The 24,813-nt window shown below is 44.0% G+C and overlaps 1 protein-coding gene across 3 annotated transcripts in view; it reads right to left on the reverse strand.

The window, feature by feature from the left end:
* Positions 1–17,419: 17,419 nt before the first annotated feature.
* The window catches only part of SPDL1 (spindle apparatus coiled-coil protein 1), a 48,702-nt gene continuing 41,308 nt past the window's right edge, over positions 17,420–24,813 (reverse strand). For 2 of the 3 annotated variants that reach the window (XM_075009529.1, XM_075009527.1), the window contains exon 12: positions 17,420–18,460. In XM_075009529.1, coding sequence (XP_074865630.1) covers positions 18,310–18,460 — 151 coding nt within the window. In that variant the 3' untranslated portion in view covers positions 17,420–18,309. Of the gene's footprint in view, positions 18,493–24,813 lie in introns of all 3 variants that reach the window. The other variant, XM_075009528.1, reaches the window with a different exon arrangement.

Genomic DNA, 24,813 nt, shown 5'->3' on the forward strand with positions numbered 1-24,813 from the left:
AGTCTTTAAGAGCTAGCAAAGCTAATTTATTCTTCCAGAACAACATTTTTGGGCAAAAAACCAGATCTACCCCTTACAAGATGGCCAAAGACTAGTGTGCATTTCTTAAAGATAGATATTTGGTTTAATAAAGGTCATTATCTGTATTTTAAATTCCAGTTTATGCTTGTAAATATTTGTCCCACCCCAACTAAAAGTTAGTTTGTTGGTTCTTCAGTGGAGGCTCATAAGCAATCTCTAGATGTTTCAGCTCAGGAACCTCTCTGACACCATGAGTGTTGATCTGTTTAGACCAGCATGACTTTTTAACACTACTCAGGCTCTCAAAAGTGGTTATGACATCTTCTCACCCTCCCAGGAACGTCAGTGTGCGTGGCAGGGAGTTGAAGCAGTTTGACAGAATATTAATGTTAAAAACAACAACAAATCAGCTCTTAGCTGAAAGATAGCTGTTAACTAAAGCAGCCTGAGCTACTGTCGTAGATAGCAGCCTCCTTTAAACTTCACATTCCCTGAAAATCATTCTCAACGAGCAATTATGCCCCCATACCCAGTGAAATTAAGCTTCTTGCCATTCCTGAATTAATTTATTTTTTTTCATACCTAAGCAGCTACAGTTTCTTATTAACATCTTCCAAAAGAGGCAGGGGGCTACAGAGCCCCAGGACCCAGGGTCCAGTCCCAAGGCAGGGGCTGGAAACAAAGCCCAGCTACTGCAGGAATCAGTCTGCTCCTGGGGCTCCACAGCCACACTGCCTCTCCTCCCCCGGCCCCCAAGCGTCTCCCCTAGTCCCCACTCAGTGAGTGATGGCCCTTCAGCACTCCTAGCCTCTGGTCACTAGGTTCCACAGCCACCCTGCTGTTTCCCCTGAGTGTCCCACATCCTTGATACTCCCCCTCCCCCTTTTCCACCCCTTCCAAGCTTGCAGTACACTAGAAACTCTGGAAGGGCTGAGAAGGACCTCCTGCGTAGGGGGCACTTTTCTCAGTGAACGTGTAACTGGCCACAGGCAGATTGAACCTAGGACCTCTGAAGCTTAGTGCAAGCACCTTTACAGCTTGAACTAAAAAGCCAGCTGGCTCTCATCTTAGGCTATATAGGACACTTGTTCTCTCTCCGTGACGTGGTCTAGCTACCACTACATGGGACAGTTAACCACACGTATGTGCGTGGGATACAAATACTGCAGATCAGGAGCCTCCATGGGGATGCTAGAGTGGGACCACAGATAGTGCCACACTAACGAAATACAGACCAGAGGTTCAACCTGTATTTCAGTGCAGGACTCTATTTAGCAGAAGATAGAAGCAAACAATGATGTGATACTGGTTGGCAAGAAATACCATAATTACAGTAACCAGTGCTTAACCAGGGCTGAAAGCTTTGTAGACATCACTGCAGAGGAGAATTTTAAGGGAGTTATCTGGAATAAAGGAAAGTAGCTCAACTCTGCCCTTTCCCTCAAGAACCGGGCTAGCAGGGAGAGGCTTTCTTGCAAGACACCGTGCACACAACACTGGCTCCCAGAGTCAGAAAAATCTCTTAGGAGCTCAGCAGGCCCACCAGCAGGGCAGGGCAGGGCAGGGCAAAAGGAGCAGGTACTTCAGTATTCAAGCAGCAGATGATTTGGTGCCCCAAGCCGTGTCAATTGCTGCTGGAGCACCACAGTGCTCACTGCTGGCAGCACCAAGGCCTGGGGAGTGGGATACGGCTGCTCTTGGCCTTGTTTCTTCTATCAGCACAGAGCCAGCCCCATCCCACCTCCCCATACCTTGTCCAGGGGCCCACCAAGGCTGTCTGCACACCAGGAGTTCAGGTGAACAGATTCAGAACTCATTTCCCCTCATTCATAAACAAAATTAGGTATTTGGGGTTTCTTGATACACATGTTAATTATTACTTTTAATAAATGTCCTATTCATAATAATTTAACAGCATGAAGTCCAGGATGGAAACAGAACTGAAGTTCTTGAGCCAAGTTTTCCTAGGGATAGCTACACCTACACCCTTACTTGGTTGTTCATTGCTCTCCAAAGTGTGTGCTACACAAAGCACTTAACTCAAAATGTTTTGATACTATGCAACCATTGGTAGCCATTTTGGTGTACAAGTTCAACAGCTGTACAGTGCCACTATACACTTTAAAAGAACAGTACGTTTATTAAAGGCAAATGAATTCAAATTGTAAAGGCTAAGCTCCAAAATGAGTCACATAATTATAGCATTTGGGAAAATATCACTTATCTGTATTGGCATATTTTGCCTCGATTTCTGCAATAAAACTTTTCATTTGACAAAGGAGGAGAATCATCTCCAGCTCCCTTCAGGAAAGTGCCTATTTTTAAAATTTAATTGTACATCACCACAGCTTCAAAAGTGAGAAATACTCTACATGTGCCTTGTATAATAATGCTACGACATTTTGTTTGAAACAGCAGCTGCCAAGCCAATTAATGGAAGATGTTAGCAATGAGCCCTTATTCCCAGTCGTATTATGCTTTAAAAGATATAGTGAAGTTAATCAAACTTCTCCAGGGATGTTCTAAGAAATTGTAGCAAAAATTGTAGCAGTCAGTAACAATATTATAAAAGCCACAAAATTGCTTTGACATATGAATGCCTTTTGTAGCTCTCTGGTCAACTTCTGAAGGAAATGGAGTTTCTATAACAAATTAGTCCCTTTTGATGATTGAACTAACAAATATATTCTGAAAAATTCTCATATGACTTCTACCATCAATCTCATAGTAACAGAGTACATATTATACACTTTCTAATTATTCTTCTTTTATTTTAAAATTCTCCTGTCAAAGTCATATATTAGAAATTGAAGCTATGAAGGCACTCCAAATTGGAACAAAATACAATTGCTGTTAATAACACTGAGCAACAGGGCACAACGGCTGAGTAGAATGCTATTAGAAAGTTCAAATGCTGTAAAAGTTCAAGTAGGAAGAATGCAGTTTTTATTAAAATACTTAACTCACTCTTTGATCTCAGGTTAACCGCTCCCAGGAGTCTCTGGCACCTTACTGCAGCCAGCATCTCTCATCTAATCAGTCAGACTTCCTTTTTGGGGGCAGTGCAACCTGCCACCTTAAGTGCCTGTCCTAGCCCCTTGCTACACTCCAGGGTGGTTTCTTTTCCCCTAGCACAGCCTCTGTCAAACACACACTTCCTTTGTCTGTCCCCTAGCAGGGCTTTCCAGACGCAGGTGTGGCCCATCCTCTTAATTGGGTGGGTGGGGCTCACCAGTTTCCCTGGGACATTCCAATACAGTATAGTTAATCCATTTTCCAAGCACACCTCCTACAGCTACTGCTTTTCCTGCTGTATGGCCTTGGCCTCTTAGCAAGTGTGTAAGATTCATGCTCTCCAATCCAGTCAGGCAGCAGAGAGGACCTTCCCTCTGAGCACACTACAGCCTCTGTACTTCAGGAGACTGGAGATACGACATTTAAATCACATCTGTATTAGCTACATGACTTTTGCCAACTGAGCTTAAAGACCCTGTTTGCCTGCATCAGGTTGGAAACCCCTCTTGCTGCAACCCTCTCAGGTGACTGCATGCAATTAATTTTTAAGACTAGTTGTACCACAACAACCTGCCATAGGTGACAAGGAACCCTGCTTCTTTCTGTACTCCCCATGGTGGTGGTTTGTTAATTTTTATTACTAGCCACAGTCATGGAAAAGCCAGTAGAAGTCGTGAGTTGTACATTCATTTAAAGGCAGACAGATTTTCGCTAGTCTCATCTTAGAGCCTATTTTCACAGTCACAGTCCTAACATCTATGCAGCTCCATCTCTCTCACTCACAAATCATGGCTTGTTGTATGTCCCACAGAGGCCTAGATAGGGTCTCCCCTACCCTTGCCCAGCTGCAGAGGCTGCACCCTGCAGAGAGGAGCCAGGTGGAGCTTCCAGGGGCAAGCGCTAACAGTAGCTAAAACACTGAATGCAGTGGGGGGAGAATGAGTCTCAGACAGGGTCACTCCTTCACTAGCACCATCTGGACTGTAAATTGTAGAGGGAAGACCCCACGTGCATACCCCAGAGTCTGAGGGCATTAGGGCCCAGGTGGCGTTGCCTCTCCCACAGCCTACCCTTGGGAAAGCAGCAGAGAAGCCAGCCAGAGACTCCAGCAGCAGCAACCATCTTGGCTTTAGCCCTCTAGTTTTCACTGGGCTATCTCTGGCCTGCACTGACTGGCTGTTTGCATCAGCCCCCCGGCCCTTACCTTCATCACCTGTTTCATAGCCCCGTAACATTTTCCCCCACCCCTTGACACCCCTCTCCCTTCAGCTTATCCCCTGTATCTAACCCTAGCAAATCCATACAGAGGTGCAACTCCCACGTGACCTTTGCTGCCAGCCCCTTGTTCACTCAGGTGGTGTGTTCTGCTCCTCCCCTCACCCTATGTCTGTCTCGTCTGTGGAAGTTTTAAGCTCTCCTGCTCATGTGACAGCTGCTATGCTCTGAATGACACAGAGTGCCTCACAAGCAGGATTCTACTGTGATTTGGAGGAGGTGGTCTTATGGGTTTTCATATTCATTGCACCTCACTGAGGTAGGAAGGTTCAGTGGTTATCAGACTAGGACTCAGGCAACAAAGATACAATTCTCTGCTTTGGTACAAGTTTGACCTTTGGCACTTCCCTTAAATCTTTCAGTTCCCCATGGGTAACATGGAAACAGCACTTCTCTGCCTCAGAGAGGTGCTGAGAGGATTAATCCATTACTGATCATGAGGCATTCGGTTGCTATAATGATGGGGTCAAATACATTAGATACAGAAACAATAAAAATATGCCCTTCCCATTATACACTGGGCCATCTCAAGACAGGATTTCAAAAGTCTTTTCAGCTCCTGCAGTACCACCCAGCAAAGGTGATTCAGGCCAGCTGCTGACAAGTACACCCACACAAGCCTATGGTTCTCAAACTATGATTTCACTGCCACTTGTACAATCCAACTCAGTGCAGGGGGGGGAAGACTATGAAGATAGCCTAGTGGGGTCTGTCTTCTGGATTTACTTCACAACTCTGACAATGCACAAAGCAGATTAGCATGTTCTCCCCAAGAACTGACTGGGCTCTGCAGTTCCAGCAACATCAGTTCTCACTGGTATCAACTGATGTGATTATCCATCGATCACAATCAGCTCTGCTGAGTAAGAGAGGGACGTTTTTATTGTGTCCCTTTTCCAAGGAGCAAACAATTAGCATTTTCATTTGGATTTAGGGTCACCAAGCCTGAATCCACTCTGCTCCTGTCCAAATTTAGCATGATGGGGTGCAATTTCCTAGCTTCTTGGGCATCCCACAAGTCCCAGAACAGTTGAGGCTGCAGACCACACTGACTCAAGTCAGAGGCAGTCTGTGGAAGGTAGTGATATGGCAATAAATCCATCGTACTGTACGTTTCCCTTGCCTGGATAGGATTACACCCTCAGCCAGCTAGTCCTCATGTAGGTGCTGATACCTCTCAAGCACTGTGTAACAAGGTGTTCCACTCACTGCTAGGGCACCACCTTTTCCTGGTAGTTCCAGAGGATAATGCATAAGGTTTACGCCCCTACCATAGTTGCATGCTGTCCTCTGCCTCCTGTCACTCCACAAACTGCTATTGGTTTAAATCGTGATGGAAACTTTCTGAGTCACTATAGGGGCTCGTCTCCATGACTGGCTCAAGCTAATTCTTGACCTTCCCCCCCAACGCTCCACTCTCAGATTTGCTCATCTTGATTATCTTTTTCTGATTTGTCCTCCTTGCTTACTGTTTTTGGTTCTCGGTGTCTTTAATATTGAGTCTGTTCTGGTCTGGCTATGGTCTGAAGAAGTGGGTCTGTCCCACAAAAGCTCACCTAATAAACTATTTTGCTAGTCTTTAAAGTGCTACTTGACTGCTTTTTGTTTTGATAGTGTACAAACTAGCATGGCTTCCTCTCTGTTGCTATTGCCTCTTTGTGACTCAGACCTCTGGCCAGGTTACTCCCCCTATTTTCCCCTTCTAGGGCTGGAAAGTCATTCCTCACCAGCAGTCCAAGTGTACATCCCATTTACTGCCTCACAGTGCCACTCGGCACTTGGCAGTGCACCCAAGCCCACCCTCAGACCCTGGCTCAGGGACCCTCTAGCCAACACTGACAGACTGTTCCCTTTTAGACATCACTGCCTTTCCCTGGGCCCGCTGCCTACCTTTTGCTAATGCCCATTTTCTGGAGTTTACCCATCTTCAAACTCCCACCCGGGAACTGTGGGCTATTTGTCATTATAGCCTTTCCACCCTCCCTTCTTCCAAAGACTGCAGACTTTCCCAGCAGCCCCCTACTGCAGATTTTCTACCTTTATAATTCTAGCCCAGCTCCTTCCCTCCCCCGGTCTCCGATAAATCCTCCTCATCTGAGTCTCCTCAATCAGCCAAGGGATTCATTAGGCACCTGACTTCCCTCAGCTGCAGGCTATTGAGTTACTGAGTCCTCTTCTCAGCCTGCATTAACCCTCTCAGGGCAAGTGTGGGTTGAATGCCCCATCACACAGTGGGGTTGCTGGGAAGGTAAACTGTTTGCCTTTGACTGAGGAGAAATCTTCATTCACACGACTGAGGTTTCTCTCCCTCTCACTTCAAAATCCAACCCTTTTATCTGCAGAGAGATGAAGACGTTTTGCCATTTCACCAGGTGAAGGCTCTAGAAGGGGAAGCAATTTCCAGTCCCAAATCTTTTCATCCACCCAAGGCTCTGGGACTCAGTTTGGCCAGATTTCCCATGTCTAATATCACAGAAACCCTTGGTACCTTGCCACTTGGGCCGTGACTACACTAGCACCCCCCTTTTGAAAGGGGGATGCTAACGAGCCGCTTCAGTAGATGCTAATGAGGCGCTGCCATGCATATGCAGTGCCTCATTAGCATAATGGCAGGCGTGCGCATTTCAAAAGTGCCACTTTCAAAATGTGTGACGCCGGTGTAGACGGGGGCTTTTGAAAGGACCCCCTGGATTTTGAAAGCCCCTTCTTCCCAAAACCAAATGGGAAAAAGGGGCTTTCGACGTCTGGGGAGTCCTTTCGAAAGACCCTGGTCTACACCAGCAGCGTGCATTTTGAAAGCGACACTTTCGAAACATGCGCTGCTGCCATTATGCTTCTGAGGCGCTGCATATGCATGGAAGTGCCTCCTTAGCATCTGCCGAAGTGGCTCATTAGCACCCCCCTTTCAAAAGGGAGGTGCTAGTGTAGCCACGGCCTTGGTGTACTGTTAGACAAGTGCCACATTTTCTTTCTATCTGAGTCTTATCTAACACTTCACACAAATAGTGCAAAACTACATCTGTGCTACAACAATGCTGGCATCTCTGGGCTTGCCGAGCTCTGAACTCCTCAGCCTACAGGTATCAAGGCTCAGCCCTGGCACAAGTTAAGTACTGTGCAGTATAAAATTGCAGCCACATCACAGAGTCAGAACAGCAGCACACACCAGGGCATCTGGAATGTGCTGAGTAAAGAAACAGAACAAACCAGCAAGGAGTCCAGTGGCATTTTAAAGGTTAACAAATTTATTCAGGTGCTAGGGCGTAAGCTTGAGTGATACAACACACTTCCTCAGATGCTGAATAGTAACAGAGAGGTCGCTGGGTTAGTCTGTATCTTAACAAACCAAAAAACTGTCATGTAGATGATTATTTTGTTAATCTTTAAAGTGCTGCATGACTGCTTTTTTGGTTTGTTCAGATGCCACAGACAAACAGGGATAGAGAGAGGGGAGTGTGACATCAGTGCTAATAGAATCAGGGTGGATGTGGCTCAGAGAAGGGAATAGTCAGGGAACCTGAATAGGAAATTACTTATTATAATGCGAGTACCACTCCAGAAGTCTGTTTAGTCCTTGGTTCACAGTGTCATATTTGCATATAAATTCCAGCTCAGCAGTTTCTCATTGCAGTCTGTTGTTAACTTTTTTTGTGTGTGTGCCTGAGAATGGCAATTTGTAAAATCAGAAACCGTGTCCCCAGAAGAGTTAAAGTGCTCTCCCACTCAAGAAACCCTGTATTCTTCTCATAACTAAGAACCCCTATTTCCCAAGGCTGACCACACCCTTACTGTGCCAGAATGGACAAAACCAAATGTGTAGTCAGTCTCCAATCTATTCCTTTCCAACCTCAGAGAGGTTCTGCTAGAACAATGGAAAGTCATTGAGTAAATCCCCTCAACATGACTCCAAAAGGAACACCAATATGGGCACCACAATATGGTAAATGCAATTTCATGACATTATTGCATGACATTCCAGTATTTCAGCATTATCCCATTACTGAATAAGCTAATTGGCAAATATTACACTACTTTCTCTTCGTCTTAGCAAATATACAGACACCAAATTTTGAAGCAGATGTTTGCATCTCTTTTTTAAGGTTGGACACAATACCCTGTACAGCATTTAGCTAGGTTGATTGCCTGGTAGGCCAAATTGGATTAAAACCAGGCCATCAAGCCTGATGAAGCATTTCTGTAACGAGTTTAATCCAATTTGACCCAGGAAATCATGCATAGCCAGTGCTGTGTAGTGTTTATGTGATGTTCTATTATGCTATTCCTGATAAGATTATTTATGCATAGGAGTGTACACAGCAAAGTCTTTGCAAATTGTCACTAGAGAAAAGCAACAATACAGCAGCTGTTTCACTACTGTATATAGCACTTGTCTGCCTTGTTTAAATATATATGCAATACACTTATCCTATGCTCCCAAATGCCGGTGAGATACATTCACACACTTTACATAAACAGGTCATAGTCAGTGCCATTCTCACCTTCCAATACCTGCTAATATTTCTTTTCTGTTACACTCACTGCCAGTTTGTCTTAGTTTGTTTCTTTAGTAACTGACTCACTGAGTCCTTAATTTGAGGCAGGAAATGAATTTGAGATAAACTTTTGAATATGAAGTAGCTATATCTTGTCAAAAAATCTTCCATTATCTCCTCCCTATTCAACGGTAATTTCATGTTACTCTCCTGATGTGTTCTGTGTGTCACGGTAATCAACTAATTTTCTCTCATTTGTACTGATGGTGTTTACCTCTGCCACATTCTTCCATGCCACCTGACTCCTAAGATTGCAGTTTACTCATTTGGTTGCTATAGGAGGGCAAGTTGTAGAATGTCTTGCATGAAATGCAAATAATCCCACTGACTTCAGCTGAATATGAAAGTGATGCAAACATGATCAGCAGTATAAGCACCCATAACTCTACCTCTAAGGTGTGTAACTTGGATTCCAAGCCCTGTCCTGAGCCCAGTTAACAGATTTAAGGAGGAGCCAAGAACCTTATCTGGAAACAATGATACTCAACAGGTGTTAAGTTTCATTTTAGGCAATAAAAGATTTTTTTGTAATTTTCAGGGAAAATATTTGGGTTGATATAGGATAGAAGTAAAGGGCAGCTATCACACTATTATTGTATCACTTGTGATTTAATTACTTAGGCATTAATTTTGTCAGATTGACATTTAAGATTTTATTCTTGCACTAAAAGTAGAAAAACATCTACTGAACCATTTCAAATATAACAATTACGTACTATAGCTATCAAAATACTTTTCTTTTGAATGTCACTTGCCTTGGTTATGTTCTAAAAGACATTTCAGCTGATGCATGTAAGATGCTAAATATATAAAAAAAAATTATAAAGCATTCATGATGGTAAAAGTTTCCAGGGATTCCAATCTATTAGGCAAAAAGTTACACTGCTAAAAACTGGGAATCCTTTGCTGGCAAACCTAACACAGAACTATGATGATGGCCACAAATCTGAGCAACCAAATAACTATAGACTTACGAACAGTAGAATCCTTTCCTGCTGATAATATGAAAGTGAAATTTCATTTTGTGTGCATTTATATTCGTGGATAAATCGGTTCCATAACCATGCAGCTTTTATACACAGATTAATGTATTAATTTAAACAGAAACCTTTGCTAAAGAAAGTACTGTTCATTTTATGTACTAAAAGGGCATATTATTTCAGATTGTGAACGGCGCTTGTGGTATTTAAATTGCTGCTATTGCGCAGCTAGGCATTACTATAAAGTTTCCTCCACACACACAAATCTTAAAACCATAATGGATGTTCAGTGACACCCCCCCATGATTGGAAGCTGAAGCCAGATGAAGTCAAATTAGAAATAAGGTGCACAAACCACCCAGGTCAAGTGGTGGATTCTGCATCTCTTGATGCCTTGGGGTCAGGACTGGGTGCGTTTCTGAAAGATACGCTTTAGTCAGAAAACAAGTTGTCAGTGTAAGAGTACCTGGCTGAAATGTAATGGATTGTGATATACAGAAGGTTAAACTAGATGATCTAGTAGACTCTTCTGTCCTTATTAGACTCTATCAATTACTAGACTTTATTTACTCTGACTACCATTGCGGAGAAAAACCTGAATGCACCCAGAATCACGTTATCTGCAAAGAAAAGTTCAACACAGACTGAACGTTTGAACTATTTTAACATACATGAGTGATTTAAACTATCTCAATGTATATTCTAGCTAATCCAAGTAGTACACTCTGATTATCAGCATGTGGCTATTAAGACGTAATATCCTGCACTAATCCAGCAGTCACAGGGCAGATAGTCAGCTTGCCAGAAAGAACATAGATGTTCAAAATGAAAAGTCATATGTTTCTGCTTTCCATCCCCACCACCTTACCAGTGAAAAAGAAAATCAAGTATCTTAGTTGTTGGTTTTTGCAATGGAAACTGCCACTGGTACTGAATACAGTACTTAGATTTGACAATTTTACCACCTCTGTGCATGGAAATTGAACAAGGAGAAATTATTTTGCTTCTATTAGTTCCTTCAGCAAATTAAGAACAATCATTTTACTACATGAAACTATTTGTTCCTGTAATGTTTACTGCAGAGTGCTCTTTTCTTTCCTGTTTTTTTAATTAAAAATTCTTATGCTGATATGTATAAGTGCGTATTTTAACAATGATTTAAAGTTCCTTGGTATCAATAGCAGACTGCCAAAGGGAGTGGGAAAAATATTTTGTAACTAATTATTGGACGGTGCTCAAGAGACAAATTTGGAGTGTTTCTGTTCTTTGGTTATTGTGGTTTTCTTGACTATAGTTTAGCGCAATTACAAAAATCAGGTTATCTCCAGGAAGAACACTCGTCCCTCTTTAACCATAGCAACCACAGATGGAAGAGGCTATCCCTCCAACCAACACAAGAATGTCATTCATATTTACTAGCTGCTTTTCCAGTACCACTTCAAGAGCCAGTGAGAGGTTTGCCCACTTCTCCAATAAACACATTTACTTTTCCTGACACGCAAATCTGCTTTCCCCGTAAGCTCCCTGCTATTCTTCAAGCAGCACCCTAAATAAATCTTCATTGTATTACACACGGATGCCTTGCAAGCCCTAGACTTAATCACATGGAAGATGTAGCTTTTCCCCATCGTTTCTAGAGTGGCTGCCTGATTCTCCCAGCAGATGCAAAGAATGAGGTGAAAAATCCCAAGTAGACAATACAAAGTTTTCCCTGCAAGCTCCCCTTTGGGTTTGTTCACACACAACTGCTGTCTGTTCACATCGCCCTGCCACAAATACCTGCCCACATCCTGCTTGAAAGAGGAGAGGGAGCAAAACTCAAATGGCAGTGTGCCTGCGTTACATACCCACACCGCTCCTCTCCCTGTCAGTCTTGCGCCAGGGCGCCATTGCACACGTGTCTTCTAGGTCCCAGAGGATGCCAGCTCCCAGCAGAGCCACAGAATGTGAGCCGTGTACTGTAGCAGGAGTGCAAGAGAGACTCTTGGAAGTCAAATCTGTTACCCAGCTCTCGTCACGGATGGCCTGGGAGGAAACCAGGGCTGGCTAATGTAGCTGCTACACTCTGTGCGCTTTGCTGCTGTTCTCAGAGGCTCCTGCTTCCTTCCTCTTTTCAAACTCTCTCCCTACTAGTCATTGCCCAAATGTCACGCCTATTGTGGGGGAGGGAAGACCTGAAGGGGGTGTTTTAAGCAAAAGGACAGTAACATGTGAGCACACAAGGTGGAAAGGGAGTCACGTCCAACACATCTTTCAGTTCTGTTCCTGGTTCCATCCTCAATACAAGACTATTGTGCTGGGTGAGCTGATCACAGTACTGCAGCTCTGAACATTAAACATTTGAATCTAGAAGTGAATGTCTGTGTTCCGATACTGTGCCACAGACTTGGAGCTTACCAACTGGCCCCACGAGATGTGACTTAATTGTGTGAGCCATGTTACAGCCCTAGCCTGCAACGTAGTTTCATAGCACAGATTTAGTAAGATCAAAAATATGGCTGCAAACCAGGATAGGAGGGGTTTGAAATATTTCATTTAAGATTTAGAGTGGTAAGTAAAGACCAGAAATGCTAGGTGCTTAGGGTCAGCTAGTTCAAAATAGTGAAAGGCTTCAATATTCCACTGAAATGTCACAAACCCACTGCCTAGGAAAACTGTGGATCTGTCCAGCTGACAGTCTGAGCATTCAGTCCATGCTCAAAATTCCCATTGACATCACTTTAAGTTTGGCCTGCAAGGATCCTATAATCTAGGGATTCAAAGCTGGACTGGAGAGCAAGGTACAGGTTAACTGACAAGATGCTTCACCTTCACTTCTCTCATCTTGTTTGAAAAGGACAGAGGCTCAAGGGAGCCCTCCTGCTGAAGTTATGGTCCCAAGCTTTTTCAGTGGGATAAATTTACTTGGGAAAAGATTTCTTTGCACCTGCTTTTAACCTTTAAACATTTCTGGAAAATTCAGTAGCTCTAATGCTGGTATGATATCCCATATTGACTGGCCTGGCAATTACAATCTTCATTTCATCTACACACCACATAGCCAAGAGCAACAAAGCAGTGTGGAACAACAAATCTTGAGCGTTAGCTTGGAAACATCAGTCCCACCTGCAATCTTAAGTGTAAACGTTCTGTTTTGTTGTTAACTCAAGCCCTATGAGATGTAGGTTTATGAAAAAAGGTATTTTCAGAAGGGTGATGAAAGTTCCCAAGTGACCACTTACTTATATTGACTCAATAAAGTTACTTTACATTTTAGCAATAAAGCCAGCATGAAATGGAAATTTTCACTACAGGTTTGACCTCACTGGTCAAACAGGTTTGTTTGCTCAAAAATGACATGGCAAGTATGAAAAAAGTAATCAGTTTTGCAGTTTATGGGCCACTTAATTTGAGTCAGCTTTCAGGGATCAGGATGTTCTGCTTCTGCTATTAAAGTACTTTTGGCTTTAAAACGAATCTAAATATTTAAATTAAAACCAAAATTTCATATTCTGTAGCTTCGTCAAGAGTCCAGGTTGTCTGACCCAAGGCTCTGGTAAAAATATGTGCACTCAATATTAAAATTAACAAACCACATATGAGTTTAAGAATTAGTTTAATATGAATTAAATATTTGAAGTACTTGACTCAAAGGAATTCCTTGGCTACTTGTGTCACACTATAACACAAGGATTATTTCCAATGGATAAAAACCTCATCCAATTTACAAATAGTGTTTAGCTATATTCTGTACCACGAAAGATTTTCTAACGCTTTTAAGTTTATATATCTTATTGGCCTTTGGTTACAGAAATGCATATCTAAAGTAAAAGTTAATTTGTATTTCAAATCAGTTTGGCACCATATTGTAGGTTGTTTTATGTTGCAGTATGAGTAATGCTTAACTTGAAAAAGCAAAAATTTTACAAAGGTGCTGAGGAAAAATACTCTCTCTTTAGGTCTAATGAGCTCTAACACTTGTCAGTCCTAAAAAAAGAGATGGCTAAACTAACCCACAGAACAATCTAGCTACGTCTACACTAGAGCACTACTTCAAAAGAGCATCTTTCAAGAGAGTGATCATAAGATGCTCTTTCGACACATAGCGTCTACACATGGGCTGGGGCTGGCACCATCAACAAGCACGTTGAAAGGGGCCTCCCAAGACGTCGGAGGAGACCATCTATGTGTACCAACAGCCTCTTTCAAAAGAAAGGGTCAAGAAAGGCTGTGGATGGGGTCGCAGGGCAGACAAGTCCTTCCGGGGCTGCAACAAACTGCTCCTTTAAAAGGCCCCTCCCAAACATAACACTGCCCGCACAGCATGAGGCCTGCGGAGTTGCCACAAGCCCCGCAGACACAGTGCCTGCAGGAAAGACCATTGAGCAGCAGCGGTTTGACATCCTGCTGGCTGCCACCAGTGGAGTGGGCGCCCTGCTAGCTGCAGCCCTGATGGCCACCCAGCAGCTCCAGGCAGGGGAGCCCGCCTCAGACCATCGAGTCCTCCTGCTCCCCGCCTGTGCTCCACCAGCTCTGGAGCCACCCCACCAGCTTCAAGTGCTGGGAGTAACTGGTCATGGGGGAGTGGGACAACAATCAGTGGCTCTGGAATTTCCAGATATGGCGTCAAACCTTCCTGGAGCTCTGCCAGTGGCTGACCCTCACCCTGAGACATCAGGATATGGCGCGCCCTCCCCATGGAGAAGAGGTTTGCGATAGCTGTCTGGAAGCTGGCCACCTCAGACAGCTACTGCTCTGTGGGACACCAATTTGGCATGTGCAAGGCCACAGTTGGCGCCATCGTGATGGAGGTAAGGAGGCCTGGGAACACACCCACTGGGGAGTGGGGGCCAGAGGTGGGGTCAGGGGGGCTGGGCACACCCTCACAGGTGCCTATGTCCCCTCCCTGCAGGTGGTCCGCACACTAAATGCCATGCTACTCCAGAGGGTCATCTGCATCGGGGACCTGGATGCAGCCATTGCGGGCTTCAGTGCACTAGGGTTCCTGAACTGCTTTGGAGCCCTTGATGGGAACCACATATCCCTCCGCACCCCAGAGCACAGTGGAGGACAATTCATGAACTGGAAGGGCTACCATTCCATGCTCCTGCAGGCTATGGTGGACAGTCAGGGCTGGTTCCAGGACATCTGCATGGGCTAGCCTGACTGCACCCACGACACGCAGGTCTTCCAGAACTCAGGCTTGTGTCGCTGGTTGGAGGCAGGGATCTACATTCCCCAGAGGGACATCTGGCTGAGGGACACTACCGTGCCCCTCTGCCTGGTGGCCGATGCGGCATGCTCACTCCAGCCTTGGCTCTTGCTGCCTTATACGGGCCACCTCAGCCCCAGCCACAAGTGCTTCAACAACCAGCTCAACCATGCCTTCCAGGTGGCTGAGCATGCCTTTGGCTGCTTGAAGGGGTGGTGGCACTGCCTCCTCACCTGCCTGGACATGGATACCCTCAATGTTCCCCAGGCGGGGGGGCGCCTGCTGCACTCTACATAATATTGTAGAGAGCAAGGGGGAGGCCTTCATGCAGGGGTGGGCAGTTGAGGCCGAAAAGGGCTACCCCAGCCAGCCACTGCCCCTAGCTGACAGGCCCACCATGGAGGGATCCACACCTGGAAGACTCTGCACCAGTACTTCGACCAAGATCCCCAGTGAGCACTGCCTGGCCACTCCCAGGGGGCCGCCTGTACACACCCCCACCTCTTGCATACTCCCTCCCTCACCGAGAACAGGGAATACAGTAGCTTGGGAACAATAAAACTGTATTAAAAACCTACAAGAACTACATGTAACTTATTTTTTTCTAACAAACAGCAGGGCTAACTTTTTATGCAGGGGTTTAAGTACATGAAGAGGGAGTGGGACACAAGCGGCCCAGGTGGTGGGCCATCACTGAGGGGAAGGGATGGAGGGCCGCGATCCCTGCCAGCTTCTGGTTCCACCCTCTCCTCGTCCGGAGTCCCTGGTGGGGCTGGGTGGGGGCAAGGAGAACGGGGAGGTAAGGCTGGGGATCGGTCTTGGGCCAGCAGTCTGGGCCAGTGGGGACCTCTGCTGGGGGACTGGTAGGTAAGGCCACAGTGGGGTTGGGCAGCAGGTGGGGGCAGCCGGGCCAGGAACTCCTGGTACAAAGCGGCCAGGTCCTTAAAGGTGGCCATGAACTCCCACCCAGGCTGCCCGGTGCCAGGTGGCCTCAAAACAGAGCTGGCGCTTGGCCAGCTCCACCTGGCACCGGACGGAGGCAGCGAGGTGGGGGTCCTCAGCTGCCTGCCTCAGGCTCCGGCGCAACTGAGCCCATCCACGCACTGGTGGGGGCTCTGAGTGGTCACCGTCCCTCGGCTCTTGGGGGCTGTATGGGACAATGTACTCTGCAACTCTCCCGAGCCTCAGATCGTGTGGCTGTGGAAACAGGGGCAGAGGAAAAAGGCCATGAGTACCAATCCCTGCCCTGTGGCCCATGCCCCCCACTCTGCTGTGGGACCTGCGTCCCCATTCCCTGTCCCCTGTCTATGGGTGCGGTGGCCCTGTGAGCAGCCCCTTTGTGTGGTCTGACCCCCTACTTTTCCCCGCCAGGGTCAGGATGCGGTGCTGTCCACAGGAGCTGATGGGCACTGGCAGCTGTGCCATCGTCCTGGGACCGTGGTGTGGCTGGGCCCAGGCAGGGTGGGGTCTGCTGAGGATATGGGTGGCCCCCAGTCGTGTATGGTGCCCCCACCCCACAAACGTGAATGGACCATTCAAAAAGTAACCCAATATTTCTTCAGGGATAGATTACCACACAAGTATTTTTCCAACAACATTTTCTCTAGCTAACACCAATTAGGTGTCCTGCCCCCTTGTGACCTGAAACATGCAAGTAGGTTGACTATAATTTCAAAATCTGGAGTCCGTGAACTCCTTGGGATCCACACACTATGTCTCAGATTTCCAAAAGGTACTGCACCTCTATTACAATTTTTTTGGGGGTTTGCAAATGCAAAGTTTGAAAAAAATCACTAGTTTAGGGTTTAAAAACCTGTACCCATTTATCGTTTATGGATTAAGACTGAATGAAACACATACCTGTACAACAGGAAGACAGTCATTGCTCTTGATGTACAACATCCATGTAATTCTTCCTTTAAACTGAAGACTGCTTATTGATATTTCTACTAATTCTAGTTTAAGGCAGCACTTCTTCCCTTTGATTTTATACTTCCTGATTTAAACACAATATTTTAACATTCCTGAACTTGACTGATTTTATATAATATATAAAAGAGCATCAGGTACAACATAAGCAAGGAGTTTTCACATTTCCTATTTGTCATGCACAGTTTTAAGTGGAAGTTTAAGAAGAATAACACTTCTTTTTTGGGGGGCAAGAAGGAGAGAAGGAGTGGAAACCAGGGCACAAGGGAATAAAAATCAAACAAGTTTTCCAGTGAGTAAAAACTACTGGAATCATTTCCTAAGACTTTCAAAAGAAACATTAGATGCAAAGGATATTAAGCAAGAACCTGAATGTGTTGAATTAACCACTGGGGGAATCAGAGAAATTATAGGAATTATACTTTAAATTTAATTAAGCAGTTTAAATTTTTTAATTGAGAACACAAACAACTATTTAACTTAACATGCATATTAATTCCAAGTACAACGTGCAAGTTGCAATAAGCCATTTATTGTCATGGAAAGCTTTTGTAGTCTATAAACAAGGTGAGAAAAGTAATTACTTTAAGAACAGTAACAAACATTTAGTACGTCGTCAACAGTTTTTAACACACAGAACATTTCAAAAAGATTCCCTGATTTTTTAGAATATATTACACTTAGAAAACTAAGCATTTTGTCATATAATGCAACTTGTATCAGCACCATAAAAAGCAGTAAGAAAAGGCTTATTTTACTGCTGGTACACTTACAAGATACTTCTTAGCATTTCAAATGTGTGCTAAATGCAAGTATGAAGGATGCACTGGAAAAATCAGAAATTGTTACACATTGGGGGAAAAGGTAGCTTTGAAAAGTGCCCATTGAAAACAACCTTTAGGAATTTAACAGCATTGGTATTTCTCTTTTAATCTTTACAGTATCACCAGATTTTATTCAGCAAAGGAAACATGCAGTCCTACTCACAGTTTGTATCTGCATTTATTATAAGGCTTCAGAGCACATCCCTTGACAATTAGTCATTCTGAACTGAGCTGCACTTTTGGAAATCCAAAATAACTAATGATTGGAGTTTTAACTACAAGTCAAGATGAAAAAACATTTTGGGTCCAGTTACCAAAATTTATTTGTGGCACTCCTGATGTTAACCAAGTAGGGATGGTGAGACCCTTGGATAAATACAGCTATAATACAAATCAAAGCAGATACATACACTTCACATTTTAAGACATGCGTACGTTAAAAGTGGTGCACTGCGTATTCATTGCTGAAGAACTGAATACTTAAGGTAAGAAAATTTCCAGATTTGCTCTAGAAAACAGTTTTATTGCTGATGACATTCTGTTTCAGGAGTTGCTTTAGAAGAGACATATAATGTAGTGTATGTTCCCTTCCGTGTTTTCTTCTCAGGCTTGATTATTTTCTCATTCAGGTCTTCATCTTTCACAGTTTCAAGTCTGGATCCAGCTGTTAACCTACAGGCAAAGCAGCCATTCTAAATACATATCTAATTAAAGAAGAAAAAAAATGTGACCCTCAGCCTTGATTAACTTAATCAAAAAACTAAACGAAACACCAACTGGCCTATCCACAAGTGAAAGTGGCTTCTGCAAGTATTTTTACTGCAATATTTGCAAAGCATATAAACATCAAAACAGGTCTGAATTCACATAGCAATGTTCCCCATCTTTATTTTGCCATCTTAAAAAAGATGTTGGTTTCCAATTTGTTTAAACTACTGAACAAGTCTGAGATTATGGTAACAGTTTTCAGCCTTAGGAAAAAATATCATGCCATGCATGAAAAAATAAAGATGAACATAAGTCACACACAAAAAGCACAAGTTCCCAAAGAAAGCTACCCATTAGTTCCTCATTAATATATCTCATATGACCTTAAAATGGCAAAACAATCATTAAATTTTTGTATTAATAATGGACAAAAATATAGGGCCATGCTGAGTGCAAACAATTCCTAGCCAAGCTCTCTGCTATGGTAGCCTCTGTCCCAATGGTCATAAACACCTTAACAACTCAGTTTTTAGCAACTTACTTGGGCTCAACGTAGATCTTAATTTACAATAACCATGGTTTTAAACTACCAGTATTCTAAATAGGAGAAAAAAATGCTGGCTGACACTCTGGTGTAAGACCTTCATTAAGAGGCAGGTTCTCATACTTCAAGCTAGAATTACACAAGTTTTCAAACTGCAGAATATTAGCCAACCTAACTTGACTGTAAGTGATTTTTACAAGCCTGACAACTTTTGGTACATCATATTTGCCATGTTGAGTCTTACCGCTTGTAATCTATTTCCAGCATACATAACAAATTATTGGGTTGTTCTCTAATAGCTCTTGTATGACACTGGCACTTCACTTGTTCCTGCCATATAGCCATTTTCAATGCACATGGCTTTCCTATTATTTTTCCATGTAAACAAATACTGCAGTTGCTAGAGATCACTTGCCACAGAAAGCGTGGAATAAGGAAATCTACTTGTGGAGACTTGGAAAGCTTTGTTGGAACATCACCTGATTTCTAGGGTACTCACCCTGACCTAATCTATCTGCAAACATCCCACTACTAAGTTTTTACCCCACACACAATGGCATAAACTTCTCACCAGTTGCAGTATGTGGCACACAAGTTCCTGGAAGCACTCAGTTCTCCAAAATAATAAATCTCAAAACTTCAGACCAAAGAACTAGGCTCCATAGCCAACCTTTACAGGATAACAAAGGAAAGATTACTTACCTTACAGTAAGTAATCCCTGCCATAGGATGCATGTGCCCATACGTTCTTGAAAGGAGAATGAAAAGGAGCGCCCGCAGGTCACAAGTGGATAACAGGCAGGTGTGAGGCCACCACCATTCAGTTCCTTCTTAGCCACAAAGCCAGAAATTCCACAGTAGAAGGAAAAGAGGTAGGTAGGTGGAGCTCCCACAGGGACAAGCATCCTCTCCTTCAAATACATGTATCAATGGACACTCCTCCATAGACCGCTCCCAAACACTAATTGAAAGAGTTGGTGGGTATTGGGAAGGTAAATCAAGAACTGTTCAGAGAACTGCATCAAAGGCAGGGTAATTTCTAGAAGCAAGTGAGATGGCAACATATTTGGCAAAGGTCTGAAGAGAAGCCCAAGTTGCAGTTCTGCAGGTTTCTGCTATGCGAACATCTTTCACTTCTTATAGGGGTAGCAGGGTTAGTCTGCAGTTTCACAAAAAACAAGCAGTCCTGTAACACCTTAAAGACTAACAAATTTGTTATTTGTTAGTCATTAAGGTGTTATAGGACTGCTTATCTTTTAGTATGTTTGGATTGAGCTCCAGCAAACTGGACTATCATTCAGTGACTGTGTCCCAGGTCTTTCCTAACAAATCAAAATGCAACCCAAAATTCACTTAGACACATACTGTGTAGAAACACAGTGACTTTTCATTTTTTCTGCAAATGGAAAGGTACTATATTTTGTGCAGTAACTGATGCTCTTCAAGATGGCTGCCCCGTGGGCGTTCTACTTTAGGTGTTCTGAAGCCTTGCAAGTATAAACAGATTTGTATTAGCAGTGCCCAGCTGGGCCACACACCACTTCTATCTCACACAACTCTGAGCAGTTACACAGTGGTGCATAGCCAATAGTCCCTCATGTTTTTTTCCTTCTCTGCCCCATAAAATGTGCATGGAACTCTGAAGGAGACGAGGAAGGGTTGAGGAGCACCCACGGAGACAACAGTCTCAAAGAACGTACGTTACTGTGCAAGATGAGTAACCTTCTCTACTTCAAGGAGAGCCCCTGTGGATGCTCCACTTTAGATGGTTACTGGGCAGTACCCCTCAGTGGAGAGAGGGGCTTTAGAGTTGCAGTATGGATGGTGGATAGCACATTGACTCCAAAGTATGTGTCTGAATGTATGAACTGATGCCCAATTTGTTGCTCTGCAAATGTTAACAATGGGGACACTCAGGAAGACTACTGATGTTGCAATTGCTCTGGTGGCGTGCACGCAGATGTTCATTTGGACTGATATCCACGTAGTCTCTATTCTGAAACAGCTTTTCTTAGCGACAAAGAGTGTTGGAGTTTTTCCAACTAGTATGGTTCTTGTAATATAGAAAGCTCGAGCTCCATGAATGTCCAGCATGTGTACTGTGTTCTTGGCATGCAATAAACCCAGTTGTCCAACTGGCTGCAAGGATGCCAATGAACCAACTCGTAAATTGAGTGATAGGGAAAGGACGCCCAGAAGTCACACTCAATAGTGAAATCACAGACAAATGTCTGCTGTCATACCCCCATGGGTAAGAGTCCTGTTTTACTTCAGATGTTGAGGAAGAAGCTGGCACTGAAGGATGTATAGTAGCCCTAGGTGTATCAGTGCACAGAGTATCAGTTGCGTTAGGCTGTCTGGTAGAGAGCTTTAGACAACCAACCACAATTCAGACAAGGATTTTTACATGGTACCAAAAACGAAGTATCAAACTGAGAGCCTCTGTAATACCCTTTAAGGACAAGAGTGCTCCCCAAGAGGGGCTGTACTGAGTGTGGGGGGGGGCGGGGAAAAGGGGACAGGGAAAATCTCCCCATTGCCCTAGGCCCTAGTCAACCCCACATGCCGCAGGATCCACCCGTTCCCTGCTCTGCTCCCACCATGCCTCCTTGCCCCCACCCCAACTAACAGAGCCAGGGATTCCATGTGGCAGGGCATGGCAACAGCAAATAGTGGTGGCAGCAGCAGGGGATGGCCTGCCCTTGGCCCCCCTTGCACTCACCATGCGGTGTGTGTGGCAGCCTGCTCTGCTCAGTCACACCCTCCCAACCTGCTGAAACCCACCTGCCTGCAGAGAAGCAGGGCTCAGTGGGCTGCATGGTGAGTCAGGGTGGAAAGGAGTCAGGCACTGCATTGTCCTGGGTAACCCTCCCCACTCCTGTCCATAGGACAGCTGGGGCAGCTGTTGAAGGGCCCTCAAAAGCTCAAGGTCTAGGTTGGCTGCTCCACTTCATCCTATGGAAGAGTGCCTATTACAGCATCATCTACTCAGGTTTTTTTTTTATTTTTCTGGTTAGGGACTGGTTAGGTGCTGCTGCTTCTATGAGATTTTCAAGTCTGTGATCAAACACTAAATGATCACTGACAAAATAAGCTTGAGATTTTGAAGCCATGTAGGGGAGGAAGGAGAGGCTTTCCCTGGATATGGGGCACATTCTACTGGGAGGAGTTTTAATCTACCCTTCCTATCCCTTTTGGGCCTGCCCATAAATCTCCGACAGACCTGTATTTTGAGAGGATTTGGGATTCCCACACACACCATAGGCTACTCAACTATCATAGTGGGGAGAAAACCTGGTATAGGAAAAACAAGTATTTTAGGCATAAACTATGCTCAGGCACAAAACTCCAGAAGTGTGGGTAGGGAATTCTCCTCGGGAAGACTAAAAAGGTGAATAACTGGGAAACAATGTATAAAGACTTCCACAAGGTTAGAAAGGCAAGAAGCTGAAACAATTAATAGCAAAGACTGTCTAAAGCGAAAGGCAGCTAAGGAGGAACTGAGTGGTGGCTGGAGTTTCCCTATCTTATCTATAGTTTCTTATTTGGACCACAAGATGTCATTCTGTGCAGACATAGGGCAATGAACGCTGCTCTTCAGTCTCCAAGAGCACATGGGCATATGTACATACTATAACACTGAGGTGGACGCACTCAGAATAACCAACTAAAAATTCTCTTGCTAGCTTCATGATTAGGTAAGGAATCTGGTGTCCAGCTAGACTGGAAAGCGTCATCTACAAAAAGTAGATATGTTTCTATTGCACGTGGGGCTTTGCTAGCCGAGTTACTGCTAGAGGAATTCTGCGCTAATGCATGTATACATACTTAATGAGCGTCACAGATTTCTAATTTCTTGTGAAGAAAAAAAGCATTTGACAATGTTGCTGCAATTCGTCCTTTTTCCACCAGAGGAAGCTGTGGCACAAGAACAGCGACAGCTCCCACCATGAAATAATTCCCTTTGCCCACCAGAGGGCACTGTGGTAATTGAACCAAAGGCACCACTCACAGCCAGGTGTGGAAGAGAAAGCCTGTCTTCTCCACTATGCCTCTGGGCAGGTGTAGAGACTGGCCTGTGGGTTGCTGGGGGAGAGAGCTCAGAGAGGCTCTCATAAGACCTAGTGGGAGAAGACGGGGGCGGGCAGACTCTGCATGGGATACGAGGCAAAAGGTAGAATGTGTGCAGAACTTTTCAATTTTTGGTTCCGAATTCCACAAACAGTACCAAGTATCTTCTTTGGTGATGAGCTTTCATGTGACAGGCCCACTTCTTTAGATCATAACCTTACCAGAACAGACTCAATATATAAAGCACAAAGGTCCAAATTTTTGCACCTCTGTGCTTTACATATTGAGTTTGTTCTGGGAAGGCTATGACCTGAAGAAGTGAGCCTGTCCCACAAAAGCTCATCACCTAATAAATTATTTTGTTAGTCTTTAAAGTGCTGCATGACTACTTTTTTGTTGTGATAGAACATAGACTAACACGGCTACCTCTCTGTCAAGTATCTTCCTCTTAGTGCTCTCTTGGTTTGATGGTTCCTCCACCCTTTCTTCCCCTGATGCCCTCTGGACCCTTACCTGTAAGAACCTCAGGCAGCTGAAGATATATAACAAAAGCACCCTCTGAAAGAGAATTGAAAGTGTGCTATTCTGCTCATTATCTCTGGCTCCTAATGTTTAACCAGTGGTTTCTACAGCCTAAGGAAGGAGATGATTGATTAAAATGTTATACTGTGCCTGAATTTTTGTTTGTCTCCACGCATAACACACAAGAATGTTTAATAAAAATGGTGGAATTTTCCTGACAAAATATTGGCAGAAATCCAAAACTCACAGAAGACTAATTAAAATCCAGTATGCTTACAGTACAAATTCTGGCAAAAAAAACATTCTGGCAAGATATGGGCCTGTGTCTATGAACAACAAAACATCACATATATCAGCAAGTTTCAAGCTGTAACACATTACTGCATCATGTACGTCAGTCAACAACTCCCCCACACCATGTTATCAGGTAATTAACATTTTAATCTAAACCAAAAAATACTGAGCCAACTGACAGCAAGGCAACTGTCAAGCCAGATGTACAAATTCTCTCTAACCATCATCTGTTATTTTCCACCCTAATTAAGTAAAGGAAAGATGGTACAGCAATATCTAGAGGGAACTTTTGGTGAACTCAACTCTCCTTATCGGTAAATTAGCTTCCTTTTGCCTTCACATTTTTCTTCCAATTCCCCTTTATAGTATACTGTGAAACAAACAGAGAGCTGAGGCGAGATAACTACACAGAGAATGAAGGCATGTGTATTGCCAAAGAGCATGCATCTGGCTCCTACATAGGAAAATGTCTCAGGAAAAGTCAATTTAACTACAAATTACAAATTTTAAAGAAAGGACACTGAGTAAAGCAGTTGCTCCTCCCTCTGAGGATCATGAGTTAAACAGATGTCAAAATAAAAGCTTACAGGAATTTGCCAACAGGAATGAAAACCTTGCTGTTCTCTAATGAATCTGTACTATAGGACAGTGGTTCTCTACCAGGAGCATAATGGACCCCGGGGGGTAAAGAGAGCACTTCCAGGGGGTACTTTAACTCAGTGTTTCTCAATCTTTCTTATGAATAAAAAATTGGACTTATTTTCATCTTTTTTGCACAATCTTAAGTATAATGGCAAGTTTATTGCCTATAGGCAATGTCTTCCAACCAATCAGTTACAATTGATTAAACAAATGTATTGCAATGGCAGAAAAAGGGTGCCTGGAA

Source organism: Carettochelys insculpta, chromosome 15 (genome assembly GCF_033958435.1).
Source record: "Carettochelys insculpta isolate YL-2023 chromosome 15, ASM3395843v1, whole genome shotgun sequence".
Classification (NCBI taxonomy): domain Eukaryota; kingdom Metazoa; phylum Chordata; order Testudines; family Carettochelyidae; genus Carettochelys; species Carettochelys insculpta.